The following is a 17,727-nucleotide window of genomic DNA, read 5'->3' as shown; positions in this document are numbered from 1 at the left end:
AGCTGCAGCATCATATGGCAGGGCTGTTTCATGAGCTGGAAGCACAGAGGCGCAATGCCCACCATCTTCATCGTGAAAAGGTAAGAGAAAGAAAAAAATCTTTAGCAAGGTCTGATGGAGTGATGTCAAAAGTAACTTAGTATGCTGCATTTTCTTAGCTATAATGCTTACAAGACACGCCCTTGCTGAATCCTGGACATGCAAGTGTTTAGTTCATCAAGTACACTTTGCATGGGAAAAAGAGGTTAGAAATATCTTCAATGAGACTCTAACCATATGCAAGGATTTGTGACCTTTATGCAGGGATTTGTGACCTTTATTCTCCATTGGCTGGTAATAAATTCAGTTTTCATTTTTCTGCAGGCACATCCCCCCCCCCCCCCCCCACACACACACACACCTTTAAGATGCAGCTTTCAGTAAAAGGTCCAGAATATGGAACTAGATCTAAAATAGGTCACATGCCTTGAGTTCTCCCTCATCACTGTAATTAATTTCCTTCTGGAAGATTGACAGTATTTCTGTGGTGGTTTGTGTTAGTTGTAGATTTAATGAGTAAATGTGAATTCTTAGGGAAAAAAATCCAAGAAATTGCTAAGTACAAAGAAAAAAGCCATGCTGCAATAACTTTACCTTTTTGTATTGTGCTTGGATTTCAGAGATTTTAGATTCTAATTTCAAAATAGGTATATTTAACTAGGAAGGTTAAAGGGGGCTCTGACCTCAGCCTGCATTTTTAGCTGTTTTTTTTTTTTGAAAAGTTAGTTTTCTTTATGTGTTTCTCTGACACTAGAATTTTCAGTGCACCTATTATCAGAAAAGAAAAATTAAGTGAAAGTGAAATATTTTGTGAATTAATAAGAAACCTGCAGTTTAAAGTAGACACCGGATCCAAGTCCAATGTTATATTAGCACAGATGTTTCCCAAAGTAAAAGCTGGTGGGAAACTTGATTCAGCAAAGTGTGCAAAACTAGTTTAATGCCGCGGTGGTACGGCAGTAGCGTTGTTACCTCACAGCAAGAGGTTCTCCTGTTCGATTCTCGGCTTGGCTTGGGAGTGCCTTCTCTGTGGAGTCTGCATGTCCTCCCCACTATTTGGTAGCGTTAGAAAGACATGCGTGCATAAATGGGCATCAAGCTGGCACCTCGGCATTTCGTAAAAAATCTACTACCAATCATTAGTGGACCAGAGTTCCGCTGTGGCGACCCCTTACCGGAAAAAAGCCAAAAGACAAACAACAACAGCTGTTTTTTTTTTGAAAAGTTAGTTTTCTTTATGTGTTTCTCTGACGCTAGAATTTTCAGTGCACCTATTATCAGAAAAGTAAACTTAAGTGAAATATTTTGTGAATTAATAAGAAACCTGCAGAGTTTAAAGTAGACACTGGATCCAAGTCCAATGTTATATCAGCACAGATGTTTGCCAAAGTAAAAGCTGGTGGGAAACTTGATTCTGCAAAGTGTGCAAAACTAGTTGCTTATGGTGGAGAAGAGATTCAAACTGATAGTGCAGTAGTTCTCACATGCCATTCTGCTGGAAACAGCTATAACTTGCAGTTTTACCTCGTCAAAAGATATGTGCAGTCACTGTTAGGCCTCAAAATCAGTTTGAGAATGGGACTGATTTCATTTAATAAATGGGCTCACCGTATAAGTCTGAGCAACAACTATAGTGTCACACAGAATATTTTTAGTGAATATGCTAATATTTTCAAAGACATGCTTGGCAAACTTCCAGTCCCAAATTCCGTGAAGTAAGCCCAGTTGTCAGACCAGCAAGGAAGGTTCCAGTAACAATGCAGAGCAGAGTAAAAGCAGAACTTGACCAAATGATGAATTTAGGTGCCCTTACTCCAGTAAAAGAACTGACTGAATGGGTATCCTCCATGGTCATAGCTCATAAGAAAAGCTCAGATGATATTTGAATATGTATTGATCCTAAATATTTAAACAAAGGTATAAACATCCTCATCATCTGATGCGCACAGTGGAAGAAGTAGCTTCTCTCATGCCAAATGTCACTGTTTTTTCAGTCTTAGATGCAAAAAGTTCATTTTGGCAAATTTTGCTGGATCACAAATCTTCATTGTTAACCACTTTCAATACACTGTTTGGTAGATACAGATGTTTGAGAACTCCATTTGGGATAAATTCTGCTAGTGAAGTATTTCAGCATGCGATGCAGCAAATTTTTTTCTGGTTATCCATGTACTATTATAGTAGATGACATTATTGTAGGGGGCAATGGTGAAGTCAAATGTGACAGAAACCTCAAAAAAGTTCTAGACGTGAAGTCAAGTCTTAAACTGAACCCTCAGAAATGCACATTCAAACTGAAAGAAGTTACTTATGTGGGTCATTTGTTTACCAGTTCTAGCTTACAACCAGATCTGTCTAAGCAAGCAGCAATTCTTGAGATGTCATTTCCAGAAAAATGTCACATCTTTACAACTTTTTTTGGTATGGTCAGCTATTTAGAAAAGTTCAAACCAGACCTGAGTGAGCTTTCAGGACTGTTACATGAGTTGACATGCAAAAATGTAATCTGGTCTTGGTTGGAACAACACCAAAAAGTGTTTAATGTTCTAAAACAAAAGCTGACAGTCCACTCACTTTGAGATATTATGATGTCCAGAAACCAGTAACTCTTTCATGCAATGCTTCAGAGTATGGTCTTGGTGCAGCATGTTTTCAAGAAGGCATACCATTAGCCTATGCATCCAGAACTTTTACCCAAACTAAGATGCAGTATTCACAAATTGAAAAAGAGTTTTTGGCAGTAGTGTTTGCATGTTCGAAGTTCAGTGATTATATTTATGGCAAACCTGTTCAAATAGATACTGATCACCAACCTCAAGTGACAACTCCGAAAAAACCAATTCATACAGCCCCAGCTCTCTTGCAATGCATGATGTTAAAATTGCAAAAGTAAAATTTCATTATTGTCTATACAAAAGGCAAATTTCTATACTTTGCAGATGCTTTGTCAAGAGCACCCAGACAAACAACAGAACAGCATGACAATGAGAAAGCAGACTTTGAAGTCATAGAAGTCAGAATTTTTTCGTCATCACATCTTATTGAACTCAGAAATCATACATCTTCAGACCCAATTCTCCAGAAGCTGAAACATGTTATCAGTCCATGATGGACAGCACAACAAACCAGTTTACCACTTGACATACAGAAGTATTTTCCTCATAGAGAAGAGCTGATGATGGGAGATGGAATCATCATGAAAGGTCCTAAAGTGATAATTCCTTCAGCATTACAACAGGAATATATTGAAATGTTGCATTTTGGTCACCCAGGTACTGATTCAACCAAAAGAAGGGCAAGAGGCATAGCATTTTGGCATTCTATGTCAAAAGATATATAGAGAAGGAAACTCTAGCATGTTCCATTTGCAACAGTACTAAATCGCACCAACAAAAATAACAACTTCAGCTAAACCAGATTCCTGAATTACCATGGTTGATGGTTGCTACTGATATTTTCGAATGTAATGGTCAACATTACTTAGTGTTAGCAGTCTCTTATTCGAATTGGTTTGAAATTGACCTTCTTCCTAACTTAACATCCAACACTCTCATTACAAAGTTGAAGAGACATTTTTCTGTCAATGGTAGTCCACAGAAAGTCATATCTGACAATAGTGCACAGTTTACAAGTCAGCCGTTCAAGAATTTTGCTGAGTCTTGGGACTTTGTCTATATCACTAGTAGTTCTGAGTATCCACAGTCTAATGGATTAGCTGAGTGTGCAGTTTAACGTGCAAAGTACTTGTTGGAGAAATCCAAGAGAGATGGCACCGATGTTTTTCTTAACCTACTTAATCTCAGAAACATTCCTTGAGATAATTTGCTTGGTTCACCTGCTTAGAGATTGATGTCCAGGCAGACTAGAACAACTCTTCTGATCAGTAAACAATTATTGATTCCAAATGCAAAGAACAACAGAATGGTCAAGACTCAACTTTTGAAAAAACGTCAGTCACAAAAGTTGTACTACAATAAATCCAGCAAACCTCTCAGACCATTAAGACAAGGAGAGATTATGAGAATGCAAACATCTAAAGGATATGACTGAGTGTAATTGTCAGAATATTTGTGAAGAACTGAGATCTTACATCGTACAGTCTGAAGGAGTGGATTTCAGAAGGAATCAAAGGCATATACTACCAGTCTCTGAAACAGTGATGCAGCAGATTGCCTGTGCCGGAGTCTCTATTTCTCAGAGTGACTCTGCACTTGTTCAAATTCCAGAGGACAGTCTACCTTCTTCAAGTAATCCTAATCTAATCCTCAGAGTTCCATTTGTAAAAGAATCCCCAGAGACTGTGCCTGTTGCTAAACTCAGTCAAAGTTTTTATGTGACCAGATTGGGTAGAATTTCCAGACCCAGTACAAAATACACAGTGACTTGGACTTGAATTTATTTACTGTTAAATGTTAATGTGATATCTAGCTTGTAAAATATTTGTTCTCCTATTGCATGCTGAACAAATCAAAGAGGGAGGATGTAGATCATTGTGTGTATTGTACCTAGTCAGCCACTGTAACTAAGTAATACAGGCATATAAGTTACTGAGCATGTGCAAGATCAATTTCCAAGCCGTTGGAAATTCCCAGAGAGGAACTTCTCTCCTCATGTCAAGGATGCCAGTATGATGCTGTGTGATAAAGAAGAGAACACCCTGTGCCGCTTTCATTTTTTTTTTTTTTGCTTCAAGAAGCATGCTGTCCTCAGACTGACAGTTCCTTAAAGCTGACTTCCACAGGATGACAAGTACCTCACTGAGGTAAAAAGAAAGAATTACTATAAGTAATACACAAGGGGAATAATGTTATCTAACTCCTTATTCAGATGTAAATGTTACTGATGTTATTGTTGTAGTTGTTAGTTTAGTTTTTTTCTGATTGCTTTGAGGATTTTTCCTCAAGTAGGTGTTTAGATGTGCCTAGAAAACGTCATTATTAAGTATGCCAGGGGGTAGGGGAGATAGATGAGTTCCCAGGAATGATTACCATCTTTAGTATCTCTACATGTTGAGATGACTGTTGTTTTTGTGAGAACTCTAAAACTTTTAACAAGACAAAACTGCTTAATCTTTCAGGGCCTTTCTGAAGCATTGGAAATGTATTGTGATAGGTGCCATGATGCCTGACTCTCATTCCAGTGTAAACTACACACCATAATAATATGATTTATGCTAAAGAGTCAATTCCATTGAAATAAAAAAAAAAAAGTCCCGAAGCAAAGGTACCACCACAGGAAATGTGGAAGCCCCAAAAACTGTTAAAGATGTGGCTGTTAGAGAACTTGAGGCTTTAGAGACATTGCTAGCCACACATAATTATTTACTTGACAGTGCGCTGGACCCAAACTCCTATTTCAGAGTCCCCATCTGTCTTAATCCCTCTGATGGCAGCATTGTAAACAGTCCAGGTCACAGAATATTTTTTGCAGTTTTTGCCCCCACTGTCTGTCTATCAGCCCCATCCCTTTGAAGTCATCCTTTCGTTCCCTATTGGCAGGGTGAGAGAAACTGGGAGGTGCTATTATACATACAGACATTAGGGGTAGTTTGATATTTTCTTATTTATATGCTCTAACTCCCACACACAATCATCAAAAGTGTTGGGGAGGGGTGTACAATGGGGTGAAGGTAGAGGATGTCTCTCATTTTTTGCAAAGGGTGTTCCCTGCAAACAGCCTTGCACTTACTCCAGAATGATGAGCAGTGGAGTCTCTAGTCTTCACCAGGAGATCAAACCACCGAATATGTACCCAAATGTGCTATGTCCACCCCTGACAGGAAAGTCACCTGCCTGTGTCTCTTCCCTCCTCCCCATCCCTGCTTGGTTCCTCCAGTGACAGGGCTGCCTATTGAACCCGTTACCTAGATTGCAGGGCTCCTTTCCTTTGCACCATGGACCCAGGGAGTTGCAGGTGTCTGTGATGGAGGTGGCAGTACAATGCAGATGATTTCTACCTCCCAGAGAACTTTATTGCAGCAGGATATTTCTGCCATTCAGGTGAAGCACTCTTAGCTAACCCGTGAGATTCAGTCACTTAGGGTTTCAATCCATGTTTTATTGCTGCCAACTTCTAATCAGCAGACCTCCACTCTCTGGCATATGCACTAGCTCCTGAGTAACTTGACCATTGCAAATGTGCTGAAAAAGTATTTGCCACCCATGTAGTGGTGTCTATGAATGCAGCAAAGAGACACATGTTAGAACCAGAGCTCAAAATACTTCCTACTGGTAGTGAAGCAGAGAGCTATACCATTTTGTAAAACAAATGTTTACCTCATAAACCCTCAAATTCAGGGTCATAAACCTATATTATTCAATTTCTGGGTAATATTTTTAGGCAAATTAAAAATGTGACAAAGGAATTTGAAGTTAATTCTTAAAGACATGTTTTGTAAATTAACAAAGACAGCCTACCCCTACAGTCAGTAAATATACCATTAACTGCAGTTGTGAAGTAATTGATGCCTTTGCTGGATGGGGAGAGGATGGCAATAGACACCATTGTAAGAGAGCATGCTGGGATTAGGATTCAGACCCTCCCTCAGGATTTGCATGGGAAAATTATTAAATGCTATCTTAGATAAAGAGCTGCTATTTGGCCCTTCATCCCAAGAAGCATTTCAGAAGTTGGAAAAGAAAGGACAAATATGCAATTGGTGAATCAAGCTTTTCATGCTCCAGTTCCAGATTAGAACAAAAACAGCAACAATAATGGCCATTCTCCCGCAAGAAGTCCAGGGAGACGTATTTTAAGTAGATTAGAGGCAATGAAAAGGAGCTTCAGAGATGGAGTGGTAGAAGAGGCTGGAACAAGCAGCAAGGTAGAAGAACGGGAAATAGGTCCCCTCCAAGTTTGGAAGGAAGTGGCCTTTATCCCATCCCACAGTATCCAATACCCCATCCCCTTCACCTCTCATCTTTGGAGGCTGATTCTCCTTTTTTAGAGAAAACTGGTTTGGCCGTACCCCAGAACTCTCAGTAAAAGATGTAATATCCACGCTATAAAATTGAATTCAGAACATTCTCTTCTTCAGTGTGAATTTACATTTTGTTAATATTATTGTCTTAATATTATGCATTACTTAAATTAGTGCCTTAAAAGCCTTTATTTCAAAAGTATATTGAAACCCATTTTATTTATTATTATTGTCCTCCTGTGAACACCATATAATGAAGGTCTGCTAGCAATAGTGAAGTGGGTAGTGCACATGGGGATGGGGTGTCCCTTGATAGAGAGAGAGGGTTAAAAAAGTGGAAGTGATAATAAATAGTTGCTCGGCCCCTCCTGATATCCAGTAGAGGCCACAATAAAAAGATATTTGCAGGATAACCTCTGTAACACTTTACTTGCTTTGTTTACAAAGTATTCTCCACTAATACTTTTCTTACTTGGTACCTGAAGTGTTTAAAAACGTACTAACCCAGATTCACACTTTTGCTGCTGAAACCCATCTAACTTATTTGTAATGTAGAGGATGACATAATCTGAAATTGTTTCATTGTTTACTGAATTAGAATTTTCATCTAGAATTGACAAGTTGCATGTCTTACAAATTAATGAGTTCCTGTTAGTCATGAATGCCTATTAATACTTTTGTTAAAGATATGTTGCATATGGCAAAAGAGTAAAATGGTGATCCCTGCAGTGCTTAATTTCATGGCATTATCTACTTCTTCCAGTCTGAATGTGACTTGGTAAACTAATCATTAAATAAATGAAGCACTGAGGTTATGGAGGAAGAGTGAAATATGTTGTATGGAATGCAGAAAGAGATTGACTAATTAACACAACAATCATATAAAAATGTATTGTAACTATTTAAGAAGATGGGCCCACCCCACTAACAGCTTATGGAGATTCTGCTGTTTAAATAATTAGGGATAAAATTAACACATTTCTACACTTCCTTACTATCCATACATCCAAGTGCACATTAGACTGCTTGATACCTTCTGGACTAAGCCATCCAGCTGTGAGCATCTTATTCTCAATGTGGTATATGATATATAAAGCACAACACAAAGAGAATTTAAAGTGCTAGTTCATGGACATCATTTCATTAAACAAATACCAAATGCAATTCATCAATTGCATTCACCTATAAAAGCCACACAGTCCTGAGTAGGATAAACCAATCAAGTAATATACTGAAAATGTATGTATTTATTTATTAACTGGGCAGTGCCCCTTTTCAATGGAGGTCAGAGGAGAAAAGCTTCGCCACACATTCACTGTTCTGTGGACCCTAACCAATGAAGTACTGCTAGCAGCAGACAGAGGTAATCTCATTGGTCATCTTTCTCTACCTTACAAAAGCCTTTGACCTCATTGACTACAACATCCTCCTCCATCACCTATTACAAATAGGCATAAGCCCCAATTCCCTACTCTGGTTTCAAAACTACCTTACCAATTGCTGCTTCTCCAAAAAAAAGGCATACCTCAATTTTCCAATCAGCCAGCCTTCAAAAAGGTGCACTACAAGGTTCCATATAACAAATGTTTATAACACAGATCCTTGTAGAAGCTTGGGAGTGATAGGATTTTACAGTGATCTGTATGGTCGGTTTTCAGTTAATCAAACTTGTATATAACAAACATCTATAACAGTGTTCCTTGTGGGAGTTTGGGAGGGGTAGCATTTTACAGTGATCTGTATGGTCTGCTGTCAGTTTATGAAAACTGTCTATAACCAACACATGTAACAGTTCCTTGTGGGAGCTTGGAAGGGATAAGATTGTATAGAGATCTGTATGGTCAGTTGTCAGTTTATGAAAACTGGATATAACCAACAACTGTAAAACAGATCCTTGTGGGAGCTTAGGAGAGGTAGGATTTTAAGAACCTTAAAAGACTAATATTCCAAATGGCTTGGAAACAGCTGCATTTAGGATGCAGGCTGTGTTTTGGAAACGCAGTAAAAGAAGCACTGCTAAAATACTAAATCTAAGACTTTACTCCAATCATGAACAAAGCTTGTTTCAGATCAATCCCCTCTACATTCCCTTATCTGGTAACAGTGGATATATAAGGGCAAGTTCTTATTCTGTGGTGTGAAGGAAGCCATAGACAGGAAATGTTCTTTTACCTGTGATAATGAAGCAGATGCTAGTAACTGGTAAAGTGGAAATAGAAGAGAAATAGTGCAGACATTATTAATGGAGGTAGATCTATCATGTTTATGGAACAGAATTATCTTGGCTTATTTTCATAGTTTAACAAAGTATTGAACAAAAAGCTAGATGATGCCAATACCTAATGGTGCACTGGAGACATATGGGCCAACTCTACAGTGTGCTGGTATTTGTGGGAGAGAAAGCTAACTGTTCTGAAGGAGCTGTTGTGAATGGTCTCTTCTGAGTTACAGTCCACACAGAAAGCAATAGTGTGGATAAAAGAGGATGAAAGGTGCTGAATTATGAACAGAAAAATGTTCGAAACAGGTAATTGCAAAAGAAAAAAAATGAATGAGTCAAAGCACTCAGTAGTGTAATGGTTAAGTACAATACTATTACTGTGGTATTTGTTGCAAAAAAAGGTGACATTTAGAAATTCCTTTTGCAAATCTTGCTTGAATGTAAAGAAGCTCAACTTGTTGGGTGTGATTTTGTATTTGCACTTCTTGGAGAACTTTGTGTATGCTGCCCACTTTTGAAAGATTTTAGTTATTTTTCTCTTAAGTCTCTGTTTCACCTGAGGCTTTTTCAAGGCAAACTCTTATTTGTGTATACATCTAGAGCATATAAGGTGGCATCCTCTTTGAAAAGCAGAGAATTTTAATAGATCATTCAAAGCCTCATTTGGTGTGTCTTACTGGTGAGTCTTTAAAATGTTCATAGGTATGCATGAATTGTGTGAGCGAGTGTGTGCATGTGTCCTCTAATGGACTATCATCCCTCTTAAGACTGGTTCTCTACCTAATTTCCATACCGTGCTGAGATACCATGTAGGTCCCCTGCCAGCTAGTGTAGGATAAAGTACAAATTAGAGAATAAATGAAAGAAGAAAAGAAGGAATGAAAATGTCTCATGCCGTTCATTCCATATGTAAGGGTTTACTTATTACTATTTACAAAGAAATATAAGATGTTATATTTTAATAATAACATTATGTGGAACAATATGGTGCATGCATAATGCTAACAGAACAAATATTAATCGTCTGTCTTGTTGCTTGTTGGTTTTGTCCTCCATTCTGTGCTAAGACTGCCCATTTCTTTAATTCCTTCTGTATTAGTATGATCCATTAGATAAAGTGACTGACTTTTTGGATGGGATTCTGGAGCTTTGGGCTATTTAGTGATTTAATCAGCTTCACACAGTTTATAGAGCAGGAGTCTAGATGAATTTATTACAGTTTACTGGGTGTGCCATTTCAAGTTTGTAAGTTTGGGACCAGATTGTCAAACATTCCAGTTTGCACATAATCTGATTTGTAAGTGCATAGTCATGATACAGAACATAAAAGTGCATGGATTCTGAAATGCAGGTGAGCGCTTCAGTTTAGTACAGATAAAAAATGAAAGGGACAGGGGAGAAGTGTCATCCTCTGAACTAGTAGGACATTTCATTCTATGCAGACTAAGTATATGATGAATTTACAGGCCTTAGCTGATAGAAAATGTCCTGCTTTTATTTATAGGAACGTGAACTAAAACAGCAGCGAGAACAGCTTTCTATGGAGAAGGAGGAGGCCCTGGAAGTGTTGAAAGAACGACTAATTCAGGTAGGACACTTTTTAAATTTATCTATACCATTTATATGTAAATTTTAATTGCATAGGCTCACAAGATCCTTTTTGTCCATTTATGGGGATGGCTTCAGATAGTATTTCTAGTTTTGAAAAATTTGGCCAGGGTACTGAGAAAAAGCATCTGCATTTGCAGTTAGGAGACTCTATGAAACAAGAGAACAAGGAACACTCGGTTGTATGTATTGGTGTACACAAATATATATATTTATATATATATATATATATATATATATATATATATATATATATATATATATATATATATATATAATGTGCACATGTGCATGCATGGTGTGCATGTGTAAGCACTGCAAGTGTGTGAGTGTATATGTGTGTACTGTTGTACAGAGTAGTAATATCAGCATGGGACAAAAAATAACTTAGCAGTGTGAAATGAAAACATTCTCAAGTCAACCCATGGAGGAGAAAATAATTAGTAAAGTATTCTTCTAGAACAAAATAAAGGATAAACAATTCTTCAGAAAAAACAGCAGAGTTCAACTGCACTCTCTCTCTCTCTCTCTCTCTCTGTTTCTTTATCAAGGACCACATTAGTGAGATCAGTAATTTACAACGGAGTCAGCTAAAGGATTCTGGGAGTAGTGAGAGCCAGTCTGTCCGTCAGCAACTTAGGGAGAAAGATAGTGAGCTCAGGGCAATCCAGAGGAACATGACAAAATGGAAAGATGAAACTGCCTGCAAACTGGCCCGCAAATTTGAAGAAGAACTCAGCACTGAGTTGGAAAAGTAAGTGAACTGACTTTCAAATCTCTTTATCTGATATCTGACGTTTTGAATGTATGTTTCATTTTATATTTTTCTTAGATATTAATGTACTTATGAGAGTGGTTATGTGACAGTGGCTATGCACTTCAAATCTGGGATATTATTACAGAACTTCAGGCATTACCCATTCTGCACTGGAACCTTGATAGGATGTATAGCAGCCAAAGGGGAGTTAGCATGCTATGCTGAATAGCCCTCGTGCTCATAGAATGTCTCCATAGTTTCTGTTGTATGCTTCTGTCTGTAGAGTAATAGGTTCATAGGTGTGTACTAGGTTAACAACCACTGGAGCCTTTTTAAGCCTATCCATGCATCCCAAATCTCTGACAAGTTCTGGTACCCTTGGTAGGTGTATGCAGGGGCTTGAAAGAAGAAAGATTTACAAGCAGGAGCCTGAGAGATGATCCATTTACAGGCTGCCTATGCATGTTAGAGATATAGATGCCAAGCCAGGGATGAATTTCCTGTTTCCCTTCCAGTTGTCCAAGTTGCACTTAAATTGGGTTAGGGAGTAACTCCTCTTCACATGGATGGGGGACCTATTCCAGAGAAAGGGTAGTCTCTGGGATGCATATCTGTCTCTCCAGCAAGTCCTATTTATATCACAGGTAAGATTTATATCTTTAGAATGGGTAATTCTGATGCTGGTTATTTTGCAGATATGCAGGAGGTCCAGCAGGGTGGGTCCCAACAGTGCCTTGTGTGGCAGGCATAGTTTCTCCTCAACAAGCCTGTAAGAGACAGAATGCATGGATAGGGCTTTGAGGCAGTCTGCATAGGACATGCTACTTATGCCCTGTATTCCTTTAGTGAGGAACCTCTGTGAACATTCCAGTTGTTGAATGTGTTAGGAACATACCAAAGGGGGGTCTATATCATATCGTCGAACTTGTATAAGTTTGAACAATATGATATCAAACCCAAAAGTCCGAAACGCAAAAATAGCGAAACCATGGCAGATCAATTTTTTTCCCAGGGAAAAAGTTGGTGGGCCATTTTCGGGGCTTTGCTATTTCCTCCACTGGGGTGCGATCTCAGAGTTCGTATATTTAAGTAGGGGGTGTGGGGGGGGCGAACCCATTTTAGTTTTAGTTTAACATTTATGTTTTTTTTTGTTTTGTTTTGTTAGGAGACAGTGATTTTTTTTCTGTGTGTTCGTTATTGTGTGGTTTCGGACTTTTGGGTTCGATATTACATCGTTCGAACTTATACAAGTTCGATGATGTGATATAAACCCACCAAAGGGAGCATTGTACTCAGTGATATGTCTGATGAATGCCAATTACAGTTGGACTCCCCAGCTCTAACTTCCTGAGTCATGTCTTTGTGCGAGCTGGGTATCCACCAGGTGACATAAAGATTTATACCTAACCTCAGATGCCCTGGCCAGGTCAAGGTTAGCAGTGTGTACTCCTAGGTTCCCAAAAGCTGTTGAAGACTAGGGGCATGGAGGGTGAGAGGGGCACTTGGTGATCTAAAAAGGGCAATTTTTTAAAAACTATTTACTACCACAACACATGTTCACTTGGAGGACATTTTAAGCTTAGCCAATTCCCTTTTGGTGCTTAAATTAACATTTCCTGATTTGTCTTACCTACCCATGGCTGATAATTGCATATTAGCCCTAGTGAGAATAACTGTGATTATACCATAGATAATTTGAGAAGACCCATGTAAGGGATGCAGCATTTAGGAACTGCCCTATCCATTAGTGGCATGAGGTGCAATCCTGGAGTACATTTTCTATTACCCATCCTTAGATTCAAGTTGTATTTGAATATGGACAGGGATGAGCTTTGTTTTACTTGAATTGATACTCTGTTCTGGAACAGTTTTAGCCTCTGTGATATATGTCTATCTCTCAACAACATTCAGTTTAAATACCTGGACTGAGTATTTCTGATGCCATTTGACTTGCTGATGTTCAGTAGGTCCATCTGTATTAGGTCAGAGAATGCCTTGTATGCAGACACATCACCTCTAGGCACACTGTAGGATACTGAGTATAGTGAAAAATCTTTGAGGTGATCCATGCTAAACCTATTGTTTAGGACTTGTATCCATTTAGTAAGGTATATCTGTGGGTATTCCAGTTGTTGCATGGGTCTGGACAGATACATGCCAAAGGGGCATTATACAAAATGACTGACCTAATGAGGGCTTTGTAAAGGGGGACAGCAACATCTCTAGATCTAGCCACAATCAATTTGTTTATAAACTGTGAAATATAGAAAGACTTTCTTATGCCTCTGGGCACATGTTGGTCAAAAGTTAAGTCACTGTACACACAAGTTCCCAAATGCCAAACAACTGGGTCACTTTTCAGTAGTCACTGTCAATTTTGAAGTTCCTTGGAGTAGATGACTTCCCAAAAGATACGATAATGTATTTTTGGCATTTAATTTCAATTCATGATTCTGACACCAGTTATTGTTTGGGATAAACCTTCCTGCATGATGGTTAAGTTATTTGGGGATTCAATAACTGCTCCTAGCTTGCAGTCATCTCAAACTTAGTTGGCCAAAGCCCTTTGGTGTTTCCTTTTACTTTTTTTTTACCATTATCCATTGCTTTGGTGACAAGATTAAAGCTTAAAATTTGCTCATGATTTTGAGCCTTTCACACTTTCCTCCAGATTCTTGCCCTAAGAGGTTGAGGCATCAGAGCATATGTTTGACTGTCCCTGATTTTGTACCATATTTTTGGTCTGGTTCTCATGTGTGTGACTTTCTGGCAAATTTATGAGGACTGCAAAACTTAAATAATGTTAGATACTTGAGTTCCAAACAAACACTAAGTCATTTGCTAAACAAACAATACTGTCTCGCAATGAAAACAGACTTAGCATGAGCAGTAAACTTCTCTGCTCTTAAAACTCACATTCATTGAAACAGCATGAAAACCCACATTCATTTTGCATCTGGCCAGTGGAGGACAAAGCTTACCTCTGGGCTGTTTTCAAACCATAGGCTCCTTGCACATTTTTAGGGCCATGTGTACATGTATGCATTCTTTGATTCACCCTCATGACTGTATTCAGTTATATTCCTTGTATAATACAGCACCACTTGGTAGAATGTCATTTAAATTTGTAGTTTTGAACAGCCTTCTAGTAAGCAATGAAACAAAATGTATGAACCAATAATGACAAAACTACCCATTTCAGAACATTTCAACCATAAAAGGCCACTCTAACTTCTGTCATTAAAATCCACCTTTATCAATAAATATGCAATATCTCTGCAGAAGTGAGTCATATAAATAATTACACATTGAAGAGATCTGTAATTAATAAAGAGGTTGCTATTAGAAAACAACTTTATATTTCTTTGTTTCATCTACAAATAAAGTGCCTGATGCCCGTGAAGAATAAATTGCCTGTGTTTTATTTTATTTTATATTTGTTGACCGGGCTAGTCTAGCTGGATACATATCCATTTTCTCAGTACAATAGGGGACATTAAAAATGGTAAGCTAGTAATATTGCAGAAGGGAATAGAGGGCAAACTAACAGGTTCATAGTTACTGGGTAACTCCTCCAAAGGAGGACATTCACTGGATTGCAGCATCCACTCCCTTTAAAGTACAACACAGTACAGTATCAGCGCTCCATCTGCATACTGTGGGAGTAGAACCCATAGCCTTCTGCAACAAAAGCAAGTATACTACCTGTTGTGCTACTAACAATGCAAAAAGCTTAGCATAAGCAGTACAAAACTTCTCTTCCCCTAAAGCTCTCAGCTACTTATAAAATCCACTTGACACTCAACTAAATCTCTCAACTTCGCAGCACAAGAAGTCTGATTGAAATTGCAGACTCATTTAAGGACCTGGGTATATGGGTAGATCCAGCTATTAGTTTTTCTAATCTTATCAACTAATTGGTTAATGATAGTTATAGAACTATAGGTTGTATAAAAAGATTTATAAAGTCTAGGAAATCAAAAATGATGAAGTCATCATTTGTTAGTTACATTAGACCCAAACTTGAGTATGGAATATTAATATGGAAACCCTATAAGAAACAAGCATGAGTAAACTGGAAAGAGGGCATCCATAGATGTGAAAATTTAAGTTATTATGAAAGAAAAAATATCTGAACTTGTACAGTGTCTCTTACAGATATCTAAGAAGAGATCTTATTCAGGTATATAGGGCATTTAGAGACAGGTATCTCTAGGAATATTTGGGGCATACCTCTCAACTGTGCAGACTTTTGCAGAATGTCCAGATTTTTGCCTCATACTTTGGTCCATTTTTCATAAAATTGTGGTTTTATGGCAAATTAGTGGCAAATCATTAGGGACTGAATTTAGAAAATAATGACAAACATTTGAATTTCAGACTTCAAACCCTTCAGAAAATTCATGCTAATACATAGTCTGTTATTCCATCAACTTTCTAACTCTGTAAAAGCAATATTTAAAAACTGTCTCTCTTTTTGGTCCTTTGTCCCATTTTTATATATAGCTTTGTCCAGATTTCTTGCTGTAAGAAATTGAGAGGTATGATTTGGGGTTATCAAAAAGTACTAGAGTCATCAGACAACCTATGTAGAAGAGTCTGCAAGCTGAGCAGGAGTACTGAAAACAATCACGGACCTTAAACTGAGCAGCAGTACTGAAAACAATCACGGACCTTAAACTGAGCAGCAGTACTGAAAACAATCACAGACCTTAAACTGAGCAGCAGTACTGAAAACAATCACGGACCTTAAACTGAGCACGGACCTTAAACTGAGCAGCAGTACTAAAAACAATCACGGACCTTAAACTGAGCAGCAGTACTAAAAACAATCACAGACCTTAAACTGAGCAGCAGTACTGAAAACAATCATGGACCTTAAACTGAGCAGCAGTACTGAAAATAATCACGGACCTTAAACTGAGCAGCAGTACTGAAAACAATCATGGACCTTAAACTGAGCAGCACAACTAAAACAATCACAGACCTTAAACTGAGGAGCAGTACTGAAAACAATCACAGACCTTAAACTGAGCAGCAGTACTGAAAACAATCACAGACCTTAAACTGAGCAGCACAACTGAAACAATCACCGACCTTAAACTGAGCAGCAGTACTGAAAACAGTCACAGACCTTAAACTGAGCAACACAACTAAAACAATCACCGACCTTAAACTGAGCAGCAGTATTGAAAACAATCACAGACCTTAAACTGAGCAGCAGTACTGAAAACAGTCACTGACCTTAAAAGCGGAGTAGCAGTACTTTAAGGAAGCATGATAAAACACACACACCAATGACCTTAAAAAAACATCATGGACCTTAAAAAGAGCAGTAGTGACCTGAACTCTACATCACGATTGTCACATCACCAGAGGAGTGCAGAAAAAAACTCTCCTTAAAAATGATCTCTTCTTACCTTATCTATTGCCTTGGTGATCTTCTTAAAGAAGTCTACCAGACTGAAGTGCCATGACTTGCCCTTGAAGATATGTCTGGATGCTAATTTGGGTTATTTTGCAGGTATGGTAATGTTTATGGACATCTGGCTTGGTTTTAAGCTCTTTGTTTTCAATAACTGGTCAAACAATCCATTTACGTTGTACTGATAATCTCAGAAAAATAGCAAAACATGACATGTCTACAGCTAGTGCAGTAAAGAATTGCTGTTTTTTTGTATGTGTTGTTTCCTTCTTGCATTGTGCTCCTTTCACTGGTACTCATATACTGTTGCAAATTACTTTTGTCATTTACATTTTATTCAACTTCTCTTTGGCTGGAATGTGTTCTTTCATGGGAATTTTATATCACATTTTCTAATAGCTCCTTTAATTCTCACTCTCTCTGTTTTAAGATCTGCAGTTAAATACATTGCCTTTGGATCTCTTTCTTCTTTTTTTCCCACTTTTCATGTCATTTGACTTCTTATTTTCACTGTATATTATAATAATGCTTTTGCCATTGTACCCGTATGTTTTCATGGCCTTCATTTCTGTCATTTTCAGTAATTTGGCAAAATCAAGCATGTTTTCTAAGGTAAATATCTGATTCTGACAGTGTCTTTCATTTCACTGACTCTTAACTGGAATAACACTAAACAAGTTTTAGCTTTGTTTTTTTTTTCCTTATTTCCTCATTGCAAAATTGGTCTGTGTTACTGATCAGGCTGTAGATATATCACA

The 17,727-nt window shown here is 38.0% G+C and overlaps 1 protein-coding gene across 1 annotated transcript in view; it reads left to right on the top strand.

Annotated features, from left to right (window-relative positions):
* LOC122800252 (protein Daple-like) overlaps window positions 1–11,545 on the top strand; it is a 475,569-nt gene extending 464,024 nt beyond the window's left edge. Inside the window, exons 19-21 of the mRNA XM_044069743.1 lie at window positions 1–80; window positions 10,684–10,767; window positions 11,339–11,545. The exon at window positions 1–80 is cut by the window's left edge and continues 59 nt beyond it. Coding sequence (XP_043925678.1) covers window positions 1–80; window positions 10,684–10,767; window positions 11,339–11,545 — 371 coding nt within the window. The remainder of the gene's footprint in view (window positions 81–10,683; window positions 10,768–11,338) is intronic.
* The last annotated feature ends 6,182 nt before the right edge of the window (window positions 11,546–17,727 follow it).

Source organism: Protopterus annectens, chromosome 4.part0 (genome assembly GCF_019279795.1).
Source record: "Protopterus annectens isolate FY-2018-M chromosome 4.part0, PAN1.0, whole genome shotgun sequence".
NCBI classification, from domain to species: Eukaryota; Metazoa; Chordata; order Ceratodontiformes; family Protopteridae; genus Protopterus; species Protopterus annectens.
The sequence above is the reverse complement of the archived record's forward strand: the minus strand, read 5'-3'. Positions and strand labels throughout refer to the sequence as shown.